Source organism: Haliotis cracherodii, unplaced genomic scaffold (genome assembly GCF_022045235.1).
Source record: "Haliotis cracherodii isolate W230 unplaced genomic scaffold, xgHalCrac1.p SCAF_2, whole genome shotgun sequence".
In the NCBI taxonomy this organism is placed as follows: Eukaryota; Metazoa; Mollusca; class Gastropoda; order Lepetellida; family Haliotidae; genus Haliotis; species Haliotis cracherodii.
The window spans coordinates 4,404,764-4,426,048 of NW_027266275.1; the positions used below are offsets into that span (position 1 = coordinate 4,404,764).

Genomic DNA, 21,285 nt, shown 5'->3' on the forward strand with positions numbered 1-21,285 from the left:
TCCAAGTGGGGTTTTCAAAGGGATTGAGTTGGAAACGTAATTTCGCTATTCTTAGACGCCAAATTCAACTAAAGATGCATCTAAATAATACATAATTGAGGATTAAGTTGGGCTTTCGTTGCCGTTGCTAGGGATTGATCTGTATTGTTGAGTGAAGTTTGAACATCTAAAGCAGTCTAAACTAAACCACAACAGACAGAATGGAAATGGGTCTAAACTAAGATCGCAACTCGATTCCTGACCGGAATAATAAAGAGCAACTTCAAAAGATGAAAAGCAGGGGTTCCTAAACGGCCTGGAACAGAATGGTGCGGTTGCCATACAGGTATCAGTGACGTCGACAATGGAACAACGTCACTGCTCTTTGTGTTCCATACTCTGCTGACATCACAGACAAATTACGTCAAGAATGAGCTGACGACAGAGACAATCAGTCTATCTGCAGTGTAGGCGACCGGCGACTTGTTGGCCGACGTGTTGCTTTAGGGAGCAACTACACGAGCAGGTAATGACGGGATAGGGATGAGCGTTCGGCACAGGGAAACTAGTACCTTTTTTCTTTCTTTCACAAAACATAACAATGATATTTTCATAACTTTGAACAAAGCCGACATGTTATAAAGTTCCACGTGCACACACGACAGATGCCTGTGTATAATGTTGAATGATATCACCCCGTTGTTTTGTAAATGAAACATGTCTTGGGTAAGTTTCTGACCATGAGAAACCTATGTTCTGTTGAGAGTCGCGTTTTGGAAATGTATTAGCTTGTGAATGTATTAACTGTACTTCGTCTGGTGTTTGTATCGTGTTGATATTTCTAGTCATTCTGAATTGACAGGGGGCGGCCGTTGAACACAGGCTATTGTGTTTTATAAGCACTGATTACCGTCCCAACTGATTGGATGGTGTATCCAAGGATGTGCTTGTGTACTGTATTCAACAGGAATTACTACTTGTATATTGGCAGAGGTTTGGGCCCAGATCCACCCCTTTTACACTGGCGTCACGCTCAGTAAGGTACAGCACTTTCGCCTCTCATCCTCTGTAAATGGCATGTGGTATCACCAACACATTTGAGTCTTACTTGTGCTTGGAAAAGGCTACAAGTAGACACACGTGTAGGTTCAAGATGATGCTTCGTTTGTGTTATCAGTAAGTATTTACGAAGTGCCAGTTAGTGGGGGCTATTTCTAGGTACTGTCGTTACATCTACACCAGATGGAACTACTCAGTCCAAGTGGGGTTTTCAAAGGGATTGAGTTGGAAACGTAATTTCGCTATTCTTAGACGCCAAATTCAACTAAAGATGCATCTAAATAATACATAAATGAGGATTAAGTTGGGCTTTCGTTGCCGTTGCTAGGGATTGATCTGTATTGTTGAGTGAAGTTTGAACATCTAAAGCAGTCTAAACTAAACCACAACAGACAGAATGGAAATGGGTCTAAACTAAGATCGCAACTCGATTCCTGACCGGAATAATGAAGAGCAACTTCAAAAGATGAAAAGCAGGAGTTCCTAAACGGCCTGGAACAGAATGGTGCGGTTGCCATACAGGTATCAGTGACGTCGACAATGGAACAACGTCACTGCTCTTTGTGTTCCATACTCTGCTGACATCACAGACAAATTACGTCAAGAATGAGCTGACTTCAGAGACAATCAGTCTATCTGCAGTGTAGGCGACCGGCGGACTTGTGGGCCGACGTGTTGCTTTAGGGAGCAACTACACGAGCAGGTAATGACGGGATAGGGGTGAGCGTTCGGCACAGGGAAACTAGTACTCTTTTCTTTCTTTCACAAAACATTACAATGATATTTTCATAACTTTGAACAAAGCCGACATGTTATAAAGTTCCACGTGCACACACGACAGATGCCTGTGTATAATGTTGAATGATATCACCCCGTTGTTTTGTAAATGAAACATGTCTTGGGTAAGTTTCTGACCATGAGAAACCTATGTTCTGTTGAGAGTCGCGTTTTGGAAATGTATTAGCTTGTGAATGTATTAACTGTACTTCGTCTGGTGTTTGTATCGTGTTGATATTTCTAGTCATTCTGAATTGACAGGGGGCGGCCGTTGAACACAGGCTAATGTGTTTTATAAGCACTGATTACCGTCCCACCTGATTGGATGGTGTATCCAAGGATGTGCTTGTGTACTGTATTCAACAGGAATTACTACTTGTATATTGGCAGAGGTTTGGGCCCAGATCCACCCCTTTTACACTGGCGTCACGCTCAGTAAGGTACAGCAATTTCGCCTCTCATCCTCTGTAAATGGCATGTGGTATCACCAACACATTTGAGTCTTACTTGTGCTTGGAAAAGGCTACAAGTAGACACACGTGTAGGTTCAAGATGATGCTTCGTTTGTGTTATCAGTACGTATTTACGAAGTGACAGTTAGTGGGGGCTATTTCTAGGTACTGTCGTTACATCTACACCAGATGGAACTACTCAGTCCAAGTGGGGTTTTCAAAGGGATTGAGTTGGAAACGTAATTTCGCTATTCTTAGACGCCAAATTCAACTAAAGATGCATCTAAATAATACATAAATGAGGATTAAGTTGGGCTTTCGTTGCCGTTGCTAGGGATTGATCTGTATTGTTGAGTGAAGTTTGAACATCTAAAGCAGTCTAAACTAAACCACAACAGACAGAATGGAAATGGGTCTAAACTAAGATCGCAACTCGATCCCTGACCGGAATAATGAAGAGCAACTTCAAAAGATGAAAAGCAGGAGTTCCTAAACGGCCTGGAACAGAATGGTGCGGTTGCCATACAGGTATCAGTGACGTCGACAATGGAACAACGTCACTGCTCTTTGTGTTCCATACTCTGCTGACATCACAGACAAATTACGTCAAGAATGAGCTGACGTCAGAGACAATCAGTCTATCTGCAGTGTAGGCGACCGGCGGACTTGTGGGCCGACGTGTTGCTTTAGGGAGCAAATACACGAGCAGGTAATGACGGGATAGGGATGAGCGTTCGGCACAGGGAAACTAGTACCTTTTTTCTTTCTTTCACAAAACATAACAATGATATTTTCATAACTTTGAACAAAGCCGACATGTTATAAAGTTCCACGTGCACACACGACAGATGCCTGTGTATAATGTTGAATGATATCACCCCGTTGTTTTGTAAATGAAACATGTCTTGGGTAAGTTTCTGACCATGAGAAACCTATGTTCTGTTGAGAGTCGCGTTTTGGAAATGTATTAGCTTGTGAATGTATTAACTGTACTTCGTCTGGTGTTTGTATCGTGTTGATATTTCTAGTCATTCTGAATTGACAGTGGGCGGCCGTTGAACACAGGCTAATGTGTTTTATAAGCACTGATTACCGTCCCACCTGATTGGATGGTGTATCCAAGGATGTGCTTGTGTACTGTATTCAACAGGAATTACTACTTGTATATTGGCAGAGGTTTGGGCCCAGATCCACCCCTTTTACACTGGCGTCACGCTCAGTAAGGTACAGCACTTTCGCCTCTCATCCTCTGTAAATGGCATGTGGTATCACCAACACATTTGAGTCTTACTTGTGCTTGGAAAAGGCTACAAGTAGACACACGTGTAGGTTCAAGATGATGCTTCGTTTGTGTTATCAGTAAGTATTTACGAAGTGCCAGTTAGTGGGGGCTATTTCTAGGTACTGTCGTTACATCTACACCAGATGGAACTACTCAGTCCAAGTGGGGTTTTCAAAGGGATTGAGTTGGAAACGTAATTTCGCTATTCTTAGACACCAAATTCAACTAAAGATGCATCTAAATAATACATAAATGAGGATTAAGTTGGGCTTTCGTTGCCGTTGCTAGGGATTGATCTGTATTGTTGAGTGAAGTTTGAACATCTAAAGCAGTCTAAACTAAACCACAACAGACAGAATGGAAATGGGTCTAAACTAAGATCGCAACTCGATCCCTGACCGGAATAATGAAGAGCAACTTCAAAAGATGAAAAGCAGGAGTTCCTAAACGGCCTGGAACAGAATGGTGCGGTTGCCATACAGGTATCAGTGACGTCGACAATGGAACAACGTCACTGCTCTTTGTGTTCCATACTCTGCTGACATCACAGACAAATTACGTCAAGAATGAGCTGACTTCAGAGACAATCAGTCTATCTGCAGTGTAGGCGACCGGCGGACTTGTGGGCCGACGTGTTGCTTTAGGGAGCAACTACACGAGCAGGTAATGACGGGATAGGGATGAGCGTTCGGCACAGGGAAACTAGTACTCTTTTCTTTCTTTCACAAAACATTACAATGATATTTTCAGAATTTTCAACAAGGTCGACATGTTATAAAGTTCCACGTGCACACACGACAGATGCCTGTGTATAATGTTGAATGATATCACCCCGTTGTTTTGTAAATGAAACATGTCTTGGGTAAGTTTCTGACCATGAGAAACCTATGTTCTGTTGAGAGTCGCGTTTTGGAAATGTATTAGCTTGTGAATGTATTAACTGTACTTAGTCTGGTGTTTGTATCGTGTTGATATTTCTAGTCATTCTGAATTGACAGGGGGCGGCCGTTGAACACAGGCTATTGTGTTTTATAAGCACTTATTACCGTCCCACCTGATTGGATGGTGTATCCAAGGATGTGGTTGTGTACTGTATTCAACAGGAATTACTACTTGTATATTGGCAGAGGTTTGGGCCCAGATCCACCCCTTTTACACTGGCGTCACGCTCAGTAAGGTACAGCACTTTCGCCTCTCATCCTCTGTAAATGGCATGTGGTATCACCAACACATTTGAGTCTTACTTGTGCTTGGAAAAGGCTACAAGTAGACACACGTGTAGGTTCAAGATGATGCTTCGTTTGTGTTATCAGTACGTATTTACAAAGTGACAGTTAGTGGGGGCTATTTCTAGGTACTGTCGTTACATCTACACCAGATGGAACTACTCAGTCCAAGTGGGGTTTTCAAAGGGATTGAGTTGGAAACGTAATTTCGCTATTCTTAGACGCCAAATTCAACTAAAGATGCATCTAAATAATACATAATTGAGGATTAAGTTGGGCTTTCGTTGCCGTTGCTAGGGATTGATCTGTATTGTTGAGTGAAGTTTGAACATCTAAAGCAGTCTAAACTAAACCACAACAGACAGAATGGAAATGGGTCTAAACTAAGATCGCAACTCGATTCCTGACCGGAATAATAAAGAGCAACTTCAAAAGATGAAAAGCAGGGGTTCCTAAACGGCCTGGAACAGAATGGTGCGGTTGCCATACAGGTATCAGTGACGTCGACAATGGAACAACGTCACTGCTCTTTGTGTTCCATACTCTGCTGACATCACAGACAAATTACGTCAAGAATGAGCTGACGACAGAGACAATCAGTCTATCTGCAGTGTAGGCGACCGGCGACTTGTTGGCCGACGTGTTGCTTTAGGGAGCAACTACACGAGCAGGTAATGACGGGATAGGGATGAGCGTTCGGCACAGGGAAACTAGTACCTTTTTTCTTTCTTTCACAAAACATAACAATGATATTTTCATAACTTTGAACAAAGCCGACATGTTATAAAGTTCCACGTGCACACACGACAGATGCCTGTGTATAATGTTGAATGATATCACCCCGTTGTTTTGTAAATGAAACATGTCTTGGGTAAGTTTCTGACCATGAGAAACCTATGTTCTGTTGAGAGTCGCGTTTTGGAAATGTATTAGCTTGTGAATGTATTAACTGTACTTCGTCTGGTGTTTGTATCGTGTTGATATTTCTAGTCATTCTGAATTGACAGGGGGCGGCCGTTGAACACAGGCTATTGTGTTTTATAAGCACTGATTACCGTCCCACCTGATTGGATGGTGTATCCAAGGATGTGCTTGTGTACTGTATTCAACAGGAATTACTACTTGTATATTGGCAGAGGTTTGGGCCCAGATCCACCCCTTTTACACTGGCGTCACGCTCAGTAAGGTACAGCACTTTCGCCTCTCATCCTCTGTAAATGGCATGTGGTATCACCAACACATTTGAGTCTTACTTGTGCTTGGAAAAGGCTACAAGTAGACACACGTGTAGGTTCAAGATGATGCTTCGTTTGTGTTATCAGTAAGTATTTACGAAGTGCCAGTTAGTGGGGGCTATTTCTAGGTACTGTCGTTACATCTACACCAGATGGAACTACTCAGTCCAAGTGGGGTTTTCAAAGGGATTGAGTTGGAAACGTAATTTCGCTATTCTTAGACGCCAAATTCAACTAAAGATGCATCTAAATAATACATAAATGAGGATTAAGTTGGGCTTTCGTTGCCGTTGCTAGGGATTGATCTGTATTGTTGAGTGAAGTTTGAACATCTAAAGCAGTCTAAACTAAACCACAACAGACAGAATGGAAATGGGTCTAAACTAAGATCGCAACTCGATTCCTGACCGGAATAATGAAGAGCAACTTCAAAAGATGAAAAGCAGGAGTTCCTAAACGGCCTGGAACAGAATGGTGCGGTTGCCATACAGGTATCAGTGACGTCGACAATGGAACAACGTCACTGCTCTTTGTGTTCCATACTCTGCTGACATCACAGACAAATTACGTCAAGAATGAGCTGACTTCAGAGACAATCAGTCTATCTGCAGTGTAGGCGACCGGCGGACTTGTGGGCCGACGTGTTGCTTTAGGGAGCAACTACACGAGCAGGTAATGACGGGATAGGGGTGAGCGTTCGGCACAGGGAAACTAGTACTCTTTTCTTTCTTTCACAAAACATTACAATGATATTTTCATAACTTTGAACAAAGCCGACATGTTATAAAGTTCCACGTGCACACACGACAGATGCCTGTGTATAATGTTGAATGATATCACCCCGTTGTTTTGTAAATGAAACATGTCTTGGGTAAGTTTCTGACCATGAGAAACCTATGTTCTGTTGAGAGTCGCGTTTTGGAAATGTATTAGCTTGTGAATGTATTAACTGTACTTCGTCTGGTGTTTGTATCGTGTTGATATTTCTAGTCATTCTGAATTGACAGGGGGCGGCCGTTGAACACAGGCTAATGTGTTTTATAAGCACTGATTACCGTCCCACCTGATTGGATGGTGTATCCAAGGATGTGCTTGTGTACTGTATTCAACAGGAATTACTACTTGTATATTGGCAGAGGTTTGGGCCCAGATCCACCCCTTTTACACTGGCGTCACGCTCAGTAAGGTACAGCAATTTCGCCTCTCATCCTCTGTAAATGGCATGTGGTATCACCAACACATTTGAGTCTTACTTGTGCTTGGAAAAGGCTACAAGTAGACACACGTGTAGGTTCAAGATGATGCTTCGTTTGTGTTATCAGTACGTATTTACGAAGTGACAGTTAGTGGGGGCTATTTCTAGGTACTGTCGTTACATCTACACCAGATGGAACTACTCAGTCCAAGTGGGGTTTTCAAAGGGATTGAGTTGGAAACGTAATTTCGCTATTCTTAGACGCCAAATTCAACTAAAGATGCATCTAAATAATACATAAATGAGGATTAAGTTGGGCTTTCGTTGCCGTTGCTAGGGATTGATCTGTATTGTTGAGTGAAGTTTGAACATCTAAAGCAGTCTAAACTAAACCACAACAGACAGAATGGAAATGGGTCTAAACTAAGATCGCAACTCGATCCCTGACCGGAATAATGAAGAGCAACTTCAAAAGATGAAAAGCAGGAGTTCCTAAACGGCCTGGAACAGAATGGTGCGGTTGCCATACAGGTATCAGTGACGTCGACAATGGAACAACGTCACTGCTCTTTGTGTTCCATACTCTGCTGACATCACAGACAAATTACGTCAAGAATGAGCTGACGTCAGAGACAATCAGTCTATCTGCAGTGTAGGCGACCGGCGGACTTGTGGGCCGACGTGTTGCTTTAGGGAGCAAATACACGAGCAGGTAATGACGGGATAGGGGTGAGCGTTCGGCACAGGGAAACTAGTACTCTTTTCTTTCTTTCACAAAACATTACAATGATATTTTCAGAATTTTCAACAAGGCCGACATGTTATAAAGTTCCACGTGCACACACGACAGATGCCTGTGTATAATGTTGAATGATATCACCCCGTTGTTTTGTAAATGAAACATATCTTGGGTAAGTTTCTGACCATGAGAAACCTATGTTCTGTTGAGAGTCGCGTTTTGGAAATGTATTAGCTTGTGAATGTATTAACTGTACTTAGTCTGGTGTTTGTATCGTGTTGATATTTCTAGTCATTCTGAATTGACAGGGGGCGGCCGTTGAACACAGGCTAATGTGTTTTATAAGCACTGATTACCGTCCCACCTGATTGGATGGTGTATCCAAGGATGTGGTTGTGTACTGTATTCAACAGGAATTACTACTTGTATATTGGCAGAGGTTTGGGCCCAGATCCACCCCTTTTACACTGGCGTCACGCTCAGTAAGGTACAGCACTTTCGCCTCTCATCCTCTGTAAATGGCATGTGGTATCACCAACACATTTGAGTCTTACTTGTGCTTGGAAAAGGTTACAAGTAGACACACGTGTAGGTTCAAGATGATGTTTCGTTTGTGTTATCAGTAAGTATTTACGAAGTGCCAGTTAGTGGGGGCTATTTCTAGGTACTGTCGTTACATCTACACCAGATGGAACTACTCAGTCCAAGTGGGGTTTTCAAAGGGATTGAGTTGGAAACGTAATTTCGCTACTCTTAGACGCCAAATTCAACTAAAGATGCATCTAAATAATACATAAATGAGGATTAAGTTGGGCTTTCGTTGCCGTTGCTAGGGATTGATCTGTATTGTTGAGTGAAGTTTGAACATCTAAAGCAGTCTAAACTAAACCACAACAGACAGAATGGAAATGGGTCTAAACTAAGATCGCAACTCAATCCCTGACCGGAATAATGAAGAGCAACTTCAAAAGATGAAAAGCAGGAGTTCCTAAACGGCCTGGAACAGAATGGTGCGGTTGCCATACAGGTATCAGTGACGTCGACAATGGAACAACGTCACTGCTCTTTGTGTTCCATACTCTGCTGACATCACAGACAAATTACGTCAAGAATGAGCTGACGTCAGAGACAATCAGTCTATCTGCAGTGTAGGCGACCGGCGGACTTGTGGGCCGACGTGTTGCTTTAGGGAGCAACTACACGAGCAGGTAATGACGGGATAGGGGTGAGCGTTCGGCACAGGGAAACTAGTACTCTTTTCTTTCTTTCAAAAAACATAACAATGATATTTTCAGAATTTTCAACAAGGTCGACATGTTATAAAGTTCCACGTGCACACACGACAGATGCCTGTGTATAATGTTGAATGATATCACCCCGTTGTTTTGTAAATGAAACATGTCTTGGGTATGTTTCTGACCATGAGAAACCTATGTTCTGTTGAGAGTCGCGTTTTGGAAATGTATTAGCTTGTGAATGCATTAACTGTACTTCGTCTGGTGTTTGTATCGTGTTGATATTTCTAGTCATTCTGAATTGACAGTGGGCGGCCGTTGAACACAGGCTAATGTGTTTTATAAGCACTGATTACCGTCCCACCTGATTGGATGGTGTATCCAAGGATGTGGTTGTGTACTGTATTCAACAGGAATTACTACTTGTATATTGGCAGAGGTTTGGGCCCAGATCCACCCCTTTTACACTGGCGTCACGCTCAGTAAGGTACAGCACTTTCGCCTCTCATCCTCTGTAACTGGCATATGGTATCACCAACACATTTGAGTCTTACTTGTGCTTGGAAAAGGTTACAAGTAGACACACGTGTAGGTTCAAGATGATGTTTCGTTTGTGTTATCAGTAAGTATTTACGAAGTGACAGTTAGTGGGGGCTATTTCTAGGAACTGTCGTTACATCTACACCAGATGGAATTACTCAGTCCAAGTGGGGTTTTCAAAGGGATTGAGTTGGAAACGTAATTTCGCTATTCTTAGACACCAAATTCAACTAAAGATGCATCTAAATAATACATAAATGAGGATTAAGTTGGGCTTTCGTTGCCGTTGCTAGGGATTGATCTGTGTTGTTGAGTGAAGTTTGAACATCTAAAGCAGTCTAAACTAAACCACAACAGACAGAATGGAAATGGGTCTAAACTAAGATCGCAACTCGATTCCTGACCGGAATAATGAAGAGCAACTTCAAAAGATGAAAAGCAGGAGTTCCTAAACGGCCTGGAACAGAATGGTGCGGTTGCCATACAGGTATCAGTGACGTCGACAATGGAACAACGTCACTGCTCTTTGTGTTCCATACTCTGCTGACATCACAGACAAATTACGTCAAGAATGAGCTGACGACAGAGACAATCAGTCTATCTGCAGTGTAGGCGACCGGCGACTTGTGGGCCGACGTGTTGCTTTAGGGAGCAACTACACGAGCAGGTAATGACGGGATAGGGATGAGCGTTCGGCACAGGGAAACTAGTACCTTTTTTCTTTCTTTCACAAAACATAACAATGATATTTTCATAACTTTGAACAAAGCCGACATGTTATAAAGTTCCACGTGCACACACGACAGATGCCTGTGTATAATGTTGAATGATATCACCCCGTTGTTTTGTAAATGAAACATGTCTTGGGTAAGTTTCTGACCATGAGAAACCTATGTTCTGTTGAGAGTCGCGTTTTGGAAATGTATTAGCTTGTGAATGTATTAACTGTACTTAGTCTGGTGTTTGTATCGTGTTGATATTTCTAGTCATTCTGAATTGACAGGGGGTGGCCGTTGAACACAGGCTAATGTGTTTTATAAGCACTGATTACCGTCCCACCTGATTGGATGGTGTATCCAAGGATGTGGTTGTGTACTGTATTCAACAGGAATTACTACTTGTATATTGGCAGAGGTTTGGGCCCAGATCCACCCCTTTTACACTGGCGTCACGCTTAGTAAGGTACAGCACTTTCGCCTCTCATCCTCTGTAACTGGCATGTGGTATCACCAACACATTTGAGTCTTACTTGTGCTTGGAAAAGGTTACAAGTAGACACACGTGTAGGTTCAAGATGATGTTTCGTTTGTGTTATCAGTAAGTATTTACGAAGTGACAGTTAGTGGGGGCTATTTCTAGGTACTGTCGTTACATCTACACCAGATGGAACTACTCAGTCCAAGTGGGTTTTTCAAAGGGATTGAGTTGGAAAAGTAATTTCGCTATTCTTAGACACCAAATTCAACTAAAGATGCATCTAAATAATACATAATTGAGGATTAAGTTGGGCTTTCGTTGCCGTTGCTAGGGATTGATCTGTGTTGTTGAGTGAAGTTTGAACATCTAAAGCAGTCTAAACTAAACCACAACAGACAGAATGGAAATGGGTCTAAACTAAGATCGCAACTCGATCCCTGACCGGAATAATGAAGAGCAACTTCAAAAGATGAAAAGCAGGAGTTCCTAAACGGCCTGGAACAGAATGGTGCGGTTGCCATACAGGTATCAGTGACGTCGACAATGGAACAACGTCACTGCTCTTTGTGTTCCATACTCTGCTGACATCACAGACAAATTACGTCAAGAATGAGCTGACGTCAGAGACAATCAGTCTATCTGCAGTGTAGGCGACCGGCGGACTTGTCGGTTTCATATTACAGAAACAGAAAAGCAACAATTCATATATGACATATATCTGTATTTCATATTCTTTACATGACACATACAACAATAAAATTCATTTTGAAAAGCACATACTCATATGATACACAATACAAAACAAAACAATTGGTTTATGAGGTATTTTCTTTGGGAGTTGACCTCATTACAAGTCACTGAACCACCACATGTCCCAGAAGCCCTGTATTCCTGCTTTTGGACTATTTTCAAATGGAAAAGAAGAATTAGTTTTGGCCATATTCCTCGAACCTGACATTATGTTGATGTTCATGAACAAGATGGTAACACAGTTGTAAATCCTACTCATCTAACATAACTGAAATCCAGTATGTAACCTTCAATACAATAAAATAATGGAGAATAACGAAATAATGCATTTCACTGTTACTCTGTTCAAGGTAACACAGCCTATGAAATCCTTGGCATCTCTCTTTAGGAGAAGAGCAAATAGTTCCTAAAGGAAATAGAATATTTGTTTTACATTTGAAGTATCAACTTCTTCCTTCTGCCTGGTGACCATGACTGCTGATGTTGAGAACAAACAGGGCCCGGAAGTCAGTCACACCAGCTAGAAGAAGCTTTATAACAAGTTTCGTGTTAAGCGTTTATTCACTAGTGCCACATTTTATGTTAATTTCATATCTTAATCAAGATATTAAAGTGTTATCTCCAGTTGTAGGCAGCGCAACCAGCTGAAGTCAAAGTCTCGTGAGACTCAACGAAATCTAACCATTCTCCATTACCAGCTTGATACAGATACAGTGTGTTACTTTGCACAGAGATTTTTCGTGGTATTTATAGTGTTTCATTCAACAACGAGTTATCTGGCTCCTGTTTATTTGTATGTGTGTTTATCAAACTGAGACCATGTGCTGATGTAACAAAAATTTACTTCGGGATAAGAAAGTTATCTTTATCTTAGGTTTTGTCGGCACACAGTACTGAGTAAGCGAGTTTGGTTTGAACACATACTTCAGTTACATTGTTGCTTGATGGCCTGGTGATGGAGATGTTGGACCATCATTGCACCAAAGGAAGAAAGAAGTGGTGCCTTAAACCACAAGGCCACCCTTCCAAAATATGTTCCACAACGTTTTCAGTGAACCATGACAGTCCTAAATAATACAATATCATCAGTCAACAATGCCATTAATATCTTGTTGGAATCAAGAAATGCTCAACTTTTCAATGTCCAATAATAATCAAACTTAGACAAATCACAAGAGCAGGTAACTAAAACTAAACAAACTACACTTTTAAATTGGTCTCTTTTCTTCACCACTGAAAATATTTGTGAATTGACCCAAAGGATACAAAAGACACATTTTCAATATTCAAAAGTCATGTGATAACTGTGATATACACCAATATACAAAGACATCTGTGTCCAATGACACTTAACACTGAAACAATGTCCTGTGTCCTGAGGGGCCACCAATGCTGGCCGCGATAGTTTCAGGATAGAAAATCCAGCAATACCCCATGCTGAACACGATGGCCTCTGAGAGTACTGCCTTATTGGACCAGCACTACCAACCCCCTGGGTTACCTGAAACACAGTGTCCCCGACCCTGATGGCCTCTGCGGTCACCTGCTGCAGCTCATCAGATCAGCACTACCACCTCCCGGGGGGCCCCCCGCTGAACCTTGCGGCCCCAGGCCCTGATGGCCTCTGGGGGTACCCACCACCCATTGGACCAGCAGAAAACTGTGGCTGTCCTCCAAATGTTGACCTTGAGTTTGGTGGTCTGATCAATGTGAATGGACCACCATTGTGATCTGAGTTCTGCATCAGTCTTGTATCAACAATAGGACTATTAAATCCAGTATGTCCTTGTGAGAAACCATCTGAATGACCTTGAAATGGACCACCTCTAAAGTTGTGGCTTTGGAAGCCACGATTTGACAGATGACCTTGGTGGTCCATGTGTTGATTTTGACCTTGAAGACCCCCAAAATGAGGTCCCCGCGGCTGACTCTGGAACTGAGGCGGGAAGTGAGGTCCACCAGACTGTCTGTTACCTCCCCTGCCTCCCCGGAAATTGGGTGGCGAGATGAAAGGTCGGGAAGAATGACCCCTTGGCCCAAACGGTCTCATCTGAGGTTGCCATTCATCATTTTGAGAAGACATCCATGTTTCCTGGGGCTTTTGAGGCCAGTTACTGCCGTCACTGGGAGGCCAGCTGTCCATCTGCTTCGGAGGCCAGCTATGTCCCCCTCGCCCTCCTCTCTGATTGGTCATCTTCGAATGTCCTCGAGTTGAATCTGGCCAAACAACAAACACATGGTATGTAATTCATATTAAGTTTAAACTTTCATAAAGGTGTCTTCCACTGCCATATTACCATACATCTAGACCAACAGCAATAGGAGAACTGATTTCTTTTACTTCTTTTTAGAACCGTGAAGATCTGGGGTAGAAAAGGTTTTCAGCAACCCATCCTTGCCATAAAAAGCGACCATGCTTGTCGCAAGAGGCGACTAATGGGATCGGGGAGTCAGACTCGCTGACTTGGTTGATGCATATCATCTTATCCCAATTGCATGGATTGATGCTCATGATGTCAATCACTGGATTGTTTGGTCCAGACTTGATTATTTACGGACCGCCGTCATATAGCTGACTGAGGCATTAAACAACATTCTACCATGAAATTGGAATTTACTCGATTCTGATTGGTCAATCGGAGGCTATTAAATCACAACAAACCCCCTCTAATTGAAACAGCTGATTTGACGGCCGCATCACCGCGGAAGCTAATATTCACAGAATAGTACTATTTTCAGTCTTTGTCGGTAGGCATATTTAAATAATTATATCTACAATTACAGGTTACAAAATGCACAGGTGCGGTTGCTACAATATTCAAAGGATGTGTGGCAATACATATCGTGCAGAAAAACACGACATAAATCAACAAAGGGAATGTATTTACGTTTTGGAGACAATAGAGAGCTTGGAATTTTAGCGCTTTTCTATATACGACTTTGACGTCATATCTTTTGCGTCACAATGAGCGATATGACGTCATAATAGTGACGTGCGATGTAGAGCGAAAGCCTTGCAACCCTTGCTTTGTTTTCTTTAGGGATGCCCACCTCATGTTAGCTAACCAAGTTGCCGTGCTTATATGCTTTCAATGCCTGTTCGAGTGAAGTATTACGGTGTAAACAAAATGCTTGAGTATATACAGCACCATATTTAGTTCGGTGATTCCGTAATTCAGATCGATAACCCACTCAAAACACTGAACTCAACCCATGCCGCTTCACTCCGTATATTTGCTAACACCAAAGAGTTCGCATTTTATTTAGTCATGGTAGAATGGAGATAAACATACTGTGTTTTCAATGTTGAGCTAGGTTACCTGTAGATTAAAACCCGCTAAATTTGACATTTGAAACCTCACGCTGCGCGTTCGGTTCCAAATTCAATTTAGCGGGGTTAAATCTACAGGTAACCTAGCTCTACATTGAAAGCACAGTATGTTTATCTCCTAAATCAAAACAAAACAAGACATATCTTTTTATCCTAATTCCTGTGAACTTTTGTAACATAAGAGTATGACAGAGATATATTTGTTAATAGCCTTACCTTGATTGATTCCATTTCCACCTTCACCCCTGAAACAAAAAACAAACATGAATGGTTTTACAACACAGGAAAGGGTAAAAAAACAAATTTCCAGTCATCATTATTTGATAGCGACCTGTATATAGTATTATCATTACTTAATGAATCTGGCTTGTCTGATTGGCCATTCACTGTCCTGTAAAAACCCATACAAACTGGCAGGTAGAGACATCACTATGTCATCTATGTCATGTGACATCTCCGACATCACAGTTGTTCAATGTCACACTTCAAGCTACCACGCTGAAACTCGTGATGGGGGGGGGACTCGAGATTGATATTATGTCACATGAAATTAATTCACTTAAAACATGTCTTGCAACTTATGAACTCATCATGATTAATTCATTACTTGAATCACTTTAGTCTTGTGGTGTACACACCCATTGAGCTTGTACCCCCAATAGTGACACATGCAACTGATAATCCAGCTGTAACTGAGGAAGTGAGTTGGGTTCAACACTGCTTTGAACAGTATTCCAGTTATATCACGACGTGTCAGTTCAGTGTATGAGGAAAGACCGAAGGATGCAGGTCTCAGACGTTTACCACTTCAGTGAAACCCACGAGCACGGGTATGGTGCTGACATAGGAACATAATCAGGGCGAACTGGGAATTCGAACCCATGATCACAGGCTTCTAGATTGCCCAAGGGACACAACTCTGCTGACTTGGCCACCTGTGCCCCCTCCAGCTTGAAACAGACATTTGTATACTTCATCATCTAGCTACATCCTTCACCATTACCTCATCTTCTTCTTCCTGTTGTTGCGAGGCTTCTTACTGGCAGACTGGTCATCAGCATTGCTCTCTTCAGGAACTGTTTTGTTGCGATTCTTGGACTTCACCCTCTTCTCATCTTCATCATCAGAGAATTCCATACACTACGGAGTAGAACAGACGAACACATACCATCAGTAGACTGACACACAGATCACAACATGCACATTTCTAGAAACAATCACAGAACATACAACTTGTATGTTGTCATAGCGACACAAGGTTTGTAACCTTTGTAAGTGTTAGTAACTAACTGATCAAATCCCCAGTTAGAATTTTCCAAGGTAACCTTGTGCCATGCTACACATAATTTGTGTTGCTATCATATCAACAAACATATCAGCAAATATCACCATGGCAACTAAATAAGTACTTACCCAAGATGGTGGCTCATTGTTGTTTTCCCATGATGCATCAGATCCTTTGATTCTGAGAAACAAAAGAACAGACGTCAATGATTTGAATTGAACTTTAAACACTATTATATCACATCTTCTCAGTTTAAAGTGGTAGAAACATTGACAGACCAAGGTTCACAATAAACAAACAGATTCTGGTATGTCTAATGTATCCAGACGATCCTAACTGGTCCAATCTACCAACAACCTGGTAAACACACAATCTGGAGTTCAATTTCCGCAGGGATACTGATGGCGGACAATCTGCGGGTCCTTGTCCTAAAACTCACTTCTTCAGCTGCTCCACAAACACAAACTGGGTGTACTCCTGTTCTTTGGGGGCGCAGTAGATGCCCATCCCTGCGACAATGTTCTTGTCGGTGATGTCCTCTGTTGTGTTGAATCTTACAGAGTAAAATGGAGAGGCCACTGCACCAAATACTTCAAATATCTGAAACACAAACAGAAAATCGCATCAAATAACTGAAAAACAAAGTGAGCCAAACACTCAAAAGTTAAAAGTCAACACAGTTGTATCAGGGCAATACCCATGTTAAAGTCTGGGAATTGCTTGGAGAAGCATGATTATTTCTGTTACATCACGGCATGTGGAGGGAGTTGGGTTTAACACTGGTTTCAACAGTATTTCTGTTATATCACAGAGTCAGCTTGATGGGGCCTCTTTACCACTTTGGTGGGTATGGTGCTGACAAATCAATTATCATTAGCAGGGCAAATCTTGGATCCTAACTAGTCACAGAATCATGAACATCTAAGGGTCATAGGGTAATAAACACCTAAGGGTCATGGGTCATGCACACCTAAGGGTCATGAACACCTAAGGGTCACAGAATCATGCACACATAAGGATCACAGGATCATGAATACCTAAGTGTCATACACACCCAAGGATCACAGAATCATGCACACCCAAGGATCACAGGATCATGAACACTTAAGGATCACAGGATCATGAATACCTAAGGGTCATAGGGTCATGAACACTTAAGGATCACAGAATCATGCACACCCAAGGATCACAGGATCATGAATACCTAAGGGTCATAGGGTCATGAACACATAAGGGTCACAGATTCATGCACACCTAAGGATCACAGGATCATGAATACCTAAGGATCACAGGATCATGAATACCTAAGGATCACAGGGTCATGAATACCTAAGGGTCATAGGGTCAAGAACACCTAAGGGTCACAGAATCATGCACCCCCAAGGATCACAGGATCATGAACACCTAAGGATCACAGGATCATGAACACCTAAGAATCACAGGATCATGAATACCTAAGGATCACAGGATCATGAACACCTAAGAATCACAGGATCATGAACACCTAAGAATCACAGGATCATGAATACCTAAGAGTCATAGGGTAAAACACATCTCAGGGTCATAGGGTCATGGACACCTAACAGTTGCAGGTCTGCACAGTGAATTGCGCTAGGGTATGTGTTCTCAACTGCTCAATTAGAAGAACACAGTTTATGTTATTACAAAATTCAGATTAAAAAATGCAGCTCATAAATAGCATCTGTAGATTTATCCTATTCTCACCTTCCCAAATGCCTCCCTCTTTTCATTGAACAGCACTGTGTCCTCATTCAGAGCAGGGACGTCCTTGCTGGCTTGAATGATGGCTGATACCAACGTGACATAAGAATCAGAGTTATGGCACAATAGTTGATTATCATGATTGCTAGTAGTGGTACGATACACCAATTGTGATTTTTCACTTCCCGATACAAGTATCGATCACAACTGCCCACTAAGTTAAAAGTATCGATTCTTACCTTAAATGTATTCTTTAATAAATGTTACACCAAAAACTAATTACAAGGGAAAAAGAGTAGTGAAAACGTCAATATTTTCATCCATTTACCATACTTGACAATGCCAATAGTAAATTGTTAGTGTGCCAGGTATTTGGCCAGCCTGTCTATGAAAAAGATGGCTTACGCATCAACGATATGAGTATGTACAAGTAATGATACGTGTTGGATTGTGAGCAAGATATCGTGATATGTATCGGACCACACAGTTGGTGTATCGTCCCAGCCCTAATGATTGCAGTGATCAGGTACAATACAATAATTAACGATACATAAACTGTTTCATTACACAGGTGTTATCATTGTTACCTGAACTCTTTACAAATGTACATAGAAAAAATTACAAAATCTGTATTGTCAAAATCACTGACCTAGAACGCCAACTATTCCAGAGACCTTTCCAATTTCCTGCATCTCCACAGTCTCATCCACAGAAATCTTCAGTTCCTCCAAGGGGGGTAACTCCTGAAACAAAACAGCACCTGGCAAATTAATTTGACGGCAGCATAGTCATGGTGATAGCAATCCACACACATACAATACCAATTACATTGTCATAATTTTAGAAGTGATTCAAACAAACATGAGCAAGAAGTGGACTTATGAAAGCTCACCTCTGGGTAGAGTTCCCCTCGTGTTCGGATGCCATCAAAAGCTTTCTTCTTCTTTCCTGGTTTTTCTTCTTCTTCTTCCCTGTTGATAAAAGCCAAAATTGAAACACAGTAAAACACATAGCTTGCGTAGTGAACACATCTCGCATGTCTGGAGTGACAATATAAGTTGTAGCAGTATCACGAGGGGTACACATGGTACATGTGGTTTTATGCATCCCACCTTCGGGTTTTATATCACAAGCTGTTTTCAAGACATTTCCGCTCTCAAATTGTCAGATCTGACAATAAATGATTCTTTCCTTAATCAGGCAGTGTTTTCAATATTTTTGGGGACAGATTTCAACCAAAACATTACAACAAAATTACTAATTGCTAATTTTGCACATTTGGCAATTTATTTGATCCGGCTTGTAGCTCATCTGAATTATGAAGCTACAAGCAAACAAGAGTTATTACTATTCCCCGCCATGGGGCGCTTCAGAATACGAGGTATTTTCCTCAAAGCTGATTTTGTAAAATCATGCACTGCAAACAGGATGCACAAAATCTAAAGCATGGAGAAAGGGAGGGTAACAGGGAAAAACAGGAAAACACAAAAGTTGGTTTTATTTTTACAGAAAAACCAAAACATCAAACGCCACCAGTTCAGCAGTGTTATATAAACATGTAAGTTTCATATTAAAATTAAATATGAAGTATTACATGGTTTCGGAGTTCTGTTTCGGAAACAAAATGTGGCGGAAGAACTGCATCCATTTTTATATCCCCCTCTCACTTTGCGGCTTGTCATAATAATTGTGGCCATGCAATAATTCGGATTTGAGACCCCAAAGGTGGGACCATTGATACAAAGTTTCAGCTCCATAGGCCTTTCAGTTTCGAGGGAGATGTTGAAAATGAGAAAGTTAACAGCAAACGGTCAAGGTGCCATGACATAAAGTTCACTTGACTTTCATACAGGTGAGCTAGAAATTTATCACAAAACACCCGTGTAGACATGGTACAAGTAAAAGAATTAGTCATTTATCAGCACATATCAAAAACATACATCAGCCTTTGTTCCTACTGATGCCAGCACCTTCAACTTTTAAAATAGTTCATACCTGTCGGACACAGATTCATGTTTTGGCTCCTCCAGATCTGAGCCTGACGTTGTGGAAGTGCTGCTGTCGCTGTCATTGCTGGAGTCCGCCTCATCACCACTGGAGTCCTCATCAACACGGTAGGCCATTGGCACCTTTACCTGCTTTGTCTTATGTGACCTGTCCTCTCTTATGGTTATCTCAGTTTGTGTTATTGCTTCTATCTCCATTTTCCCATTTTCTTTCTTTTCCTCTTTATTTGACTCATCTTCCTCTTTCAGGCTGGTTTTCCCAGTGTCACATATCACATCAGGTTTACTATCTAAGCTGTCATTCTGCTGTGTAACTACTTTATCAAGATTGACATCAGTAGGATGTGTATCATCAGCCTTATCATTTTCTGAAACTGCACTGATCTTATCATCCTGAGGAATATCTCTACTCTCACCATTCCCATCAACACCATTGTAACTGTTTTTTATCAGTACGTTCTTTTCAATACTATCTGTTGATTCAGAAACTGTCATGTCCTCTGCTGGAGTGTCATCTTCAATCTTGTTATGGGTGGCTTCCTGTTCTGTGTTCTCACCAGCAGACACTGTAATCTCGGTCTTCACTACAGGATTAGCTGAAGCAACCTCCATGGCAACTGGACTTTCCTTTTCCTCAGACATTTCTGAGGTGAATATTCATTAACCCTCTTCTATCTGAAACTGTCGAATTAGTAAATATGGTAAACGAATTGAAAAACTGCCCGAAAACTAACCCCATTTAATATAGGCAGTGTTATGGTCGTAATATATTGACTAAATGATCAAAATATATTGTTTTGCTGATTGAGAGAACCAACGGTGTCGTATATCACAATCTAAAAGTGGCGTCCACATTTACTCAACCTGGACTAGCTCATCACCGATCAATTCCTTGTATCATCATCTAACGAAACCAAAGTTTTTCAATTGACAGTTATGCAACGACGCTCGATGGAAGGAACAGAGCACAAACCTTTGTATGTTAACAACCAGGAATTAGATTATTAGATCGTATGGGTTTCTTTTCTGGTTCTTCTCTGGTTCTGCTCTTACGTTATTTTGATCAACCATGTGCTCCGAAGTGACCCGGGGTCAACCGGAAGTTATCGTATTGTTCGCTCATTAACTCTGAATGTGTATATTTATTCTTGTGACAGATCAACTCAATTTGCTTACTATATGATATATGAAAATATGTATAAAATAACCATTTTGCTTTTATTTCGTGTAATAAACAAATACTAGGTGTGTGTCTATAGATGATTCCTAAAAGCG

General features: G+C 41.5%; 1 protein-coding gene across 3 annotated transcripts; it reads right to left on the reverse strand.

Annotated features, from left to right (window-relative positions):
• Window positions 1-11,959: 11,959 nt before the first annotated feature.
• Window positions 11,960-21,096, reverse strand: LOC139469539 (H/ACA ribonucleoprotein complex non-core subunit NAF1-like). 3 transcript variants are annotated; one of them, XM_071251731.1, is made up of 10 exons: window positions 20,984-21,096; window positions 20,000-20,685; window positions 18,897-18,975; window positions 18,654-18,747; window positions 18,008-18,090; window positions 16,722-16,882; window positions 16,411-16,462; window positions 16,001-16,137; window positions 15,214-15,242; window positions 11,960-13,883 (listed from the first exon to the last, which is right to left on the reverse strand). In XM_071251731.1, the coding sequence occupies exons 2-10, from the start codon at window positions 20,650-20,652 to the stop codon at window positions 13,234-13,236; spliced, it is 1,938 nt and encodes a 645-aa protein (XP_071107832.1). In that variant the 5' UTR covers window positions 20,653-20,685; window positions 20,984-21,096; the 3' UTR covers window positions 11,960-13,233. The 3 variants fall into 3 exon arrangements, with proteins under 3 accessions (XP_071107832.1, XP_071107831.1, XP_071107833.1); XM_071251730.1 differs by having other exon boundaries at window positions 20,000-20,691; XM_071251732.1 differs by having other exon boundaries at window positions 18,897-18,971; window positions 19,999-20,691.
• Window positions 21,097-21,285: the final 189 nt, after the last annotated feature.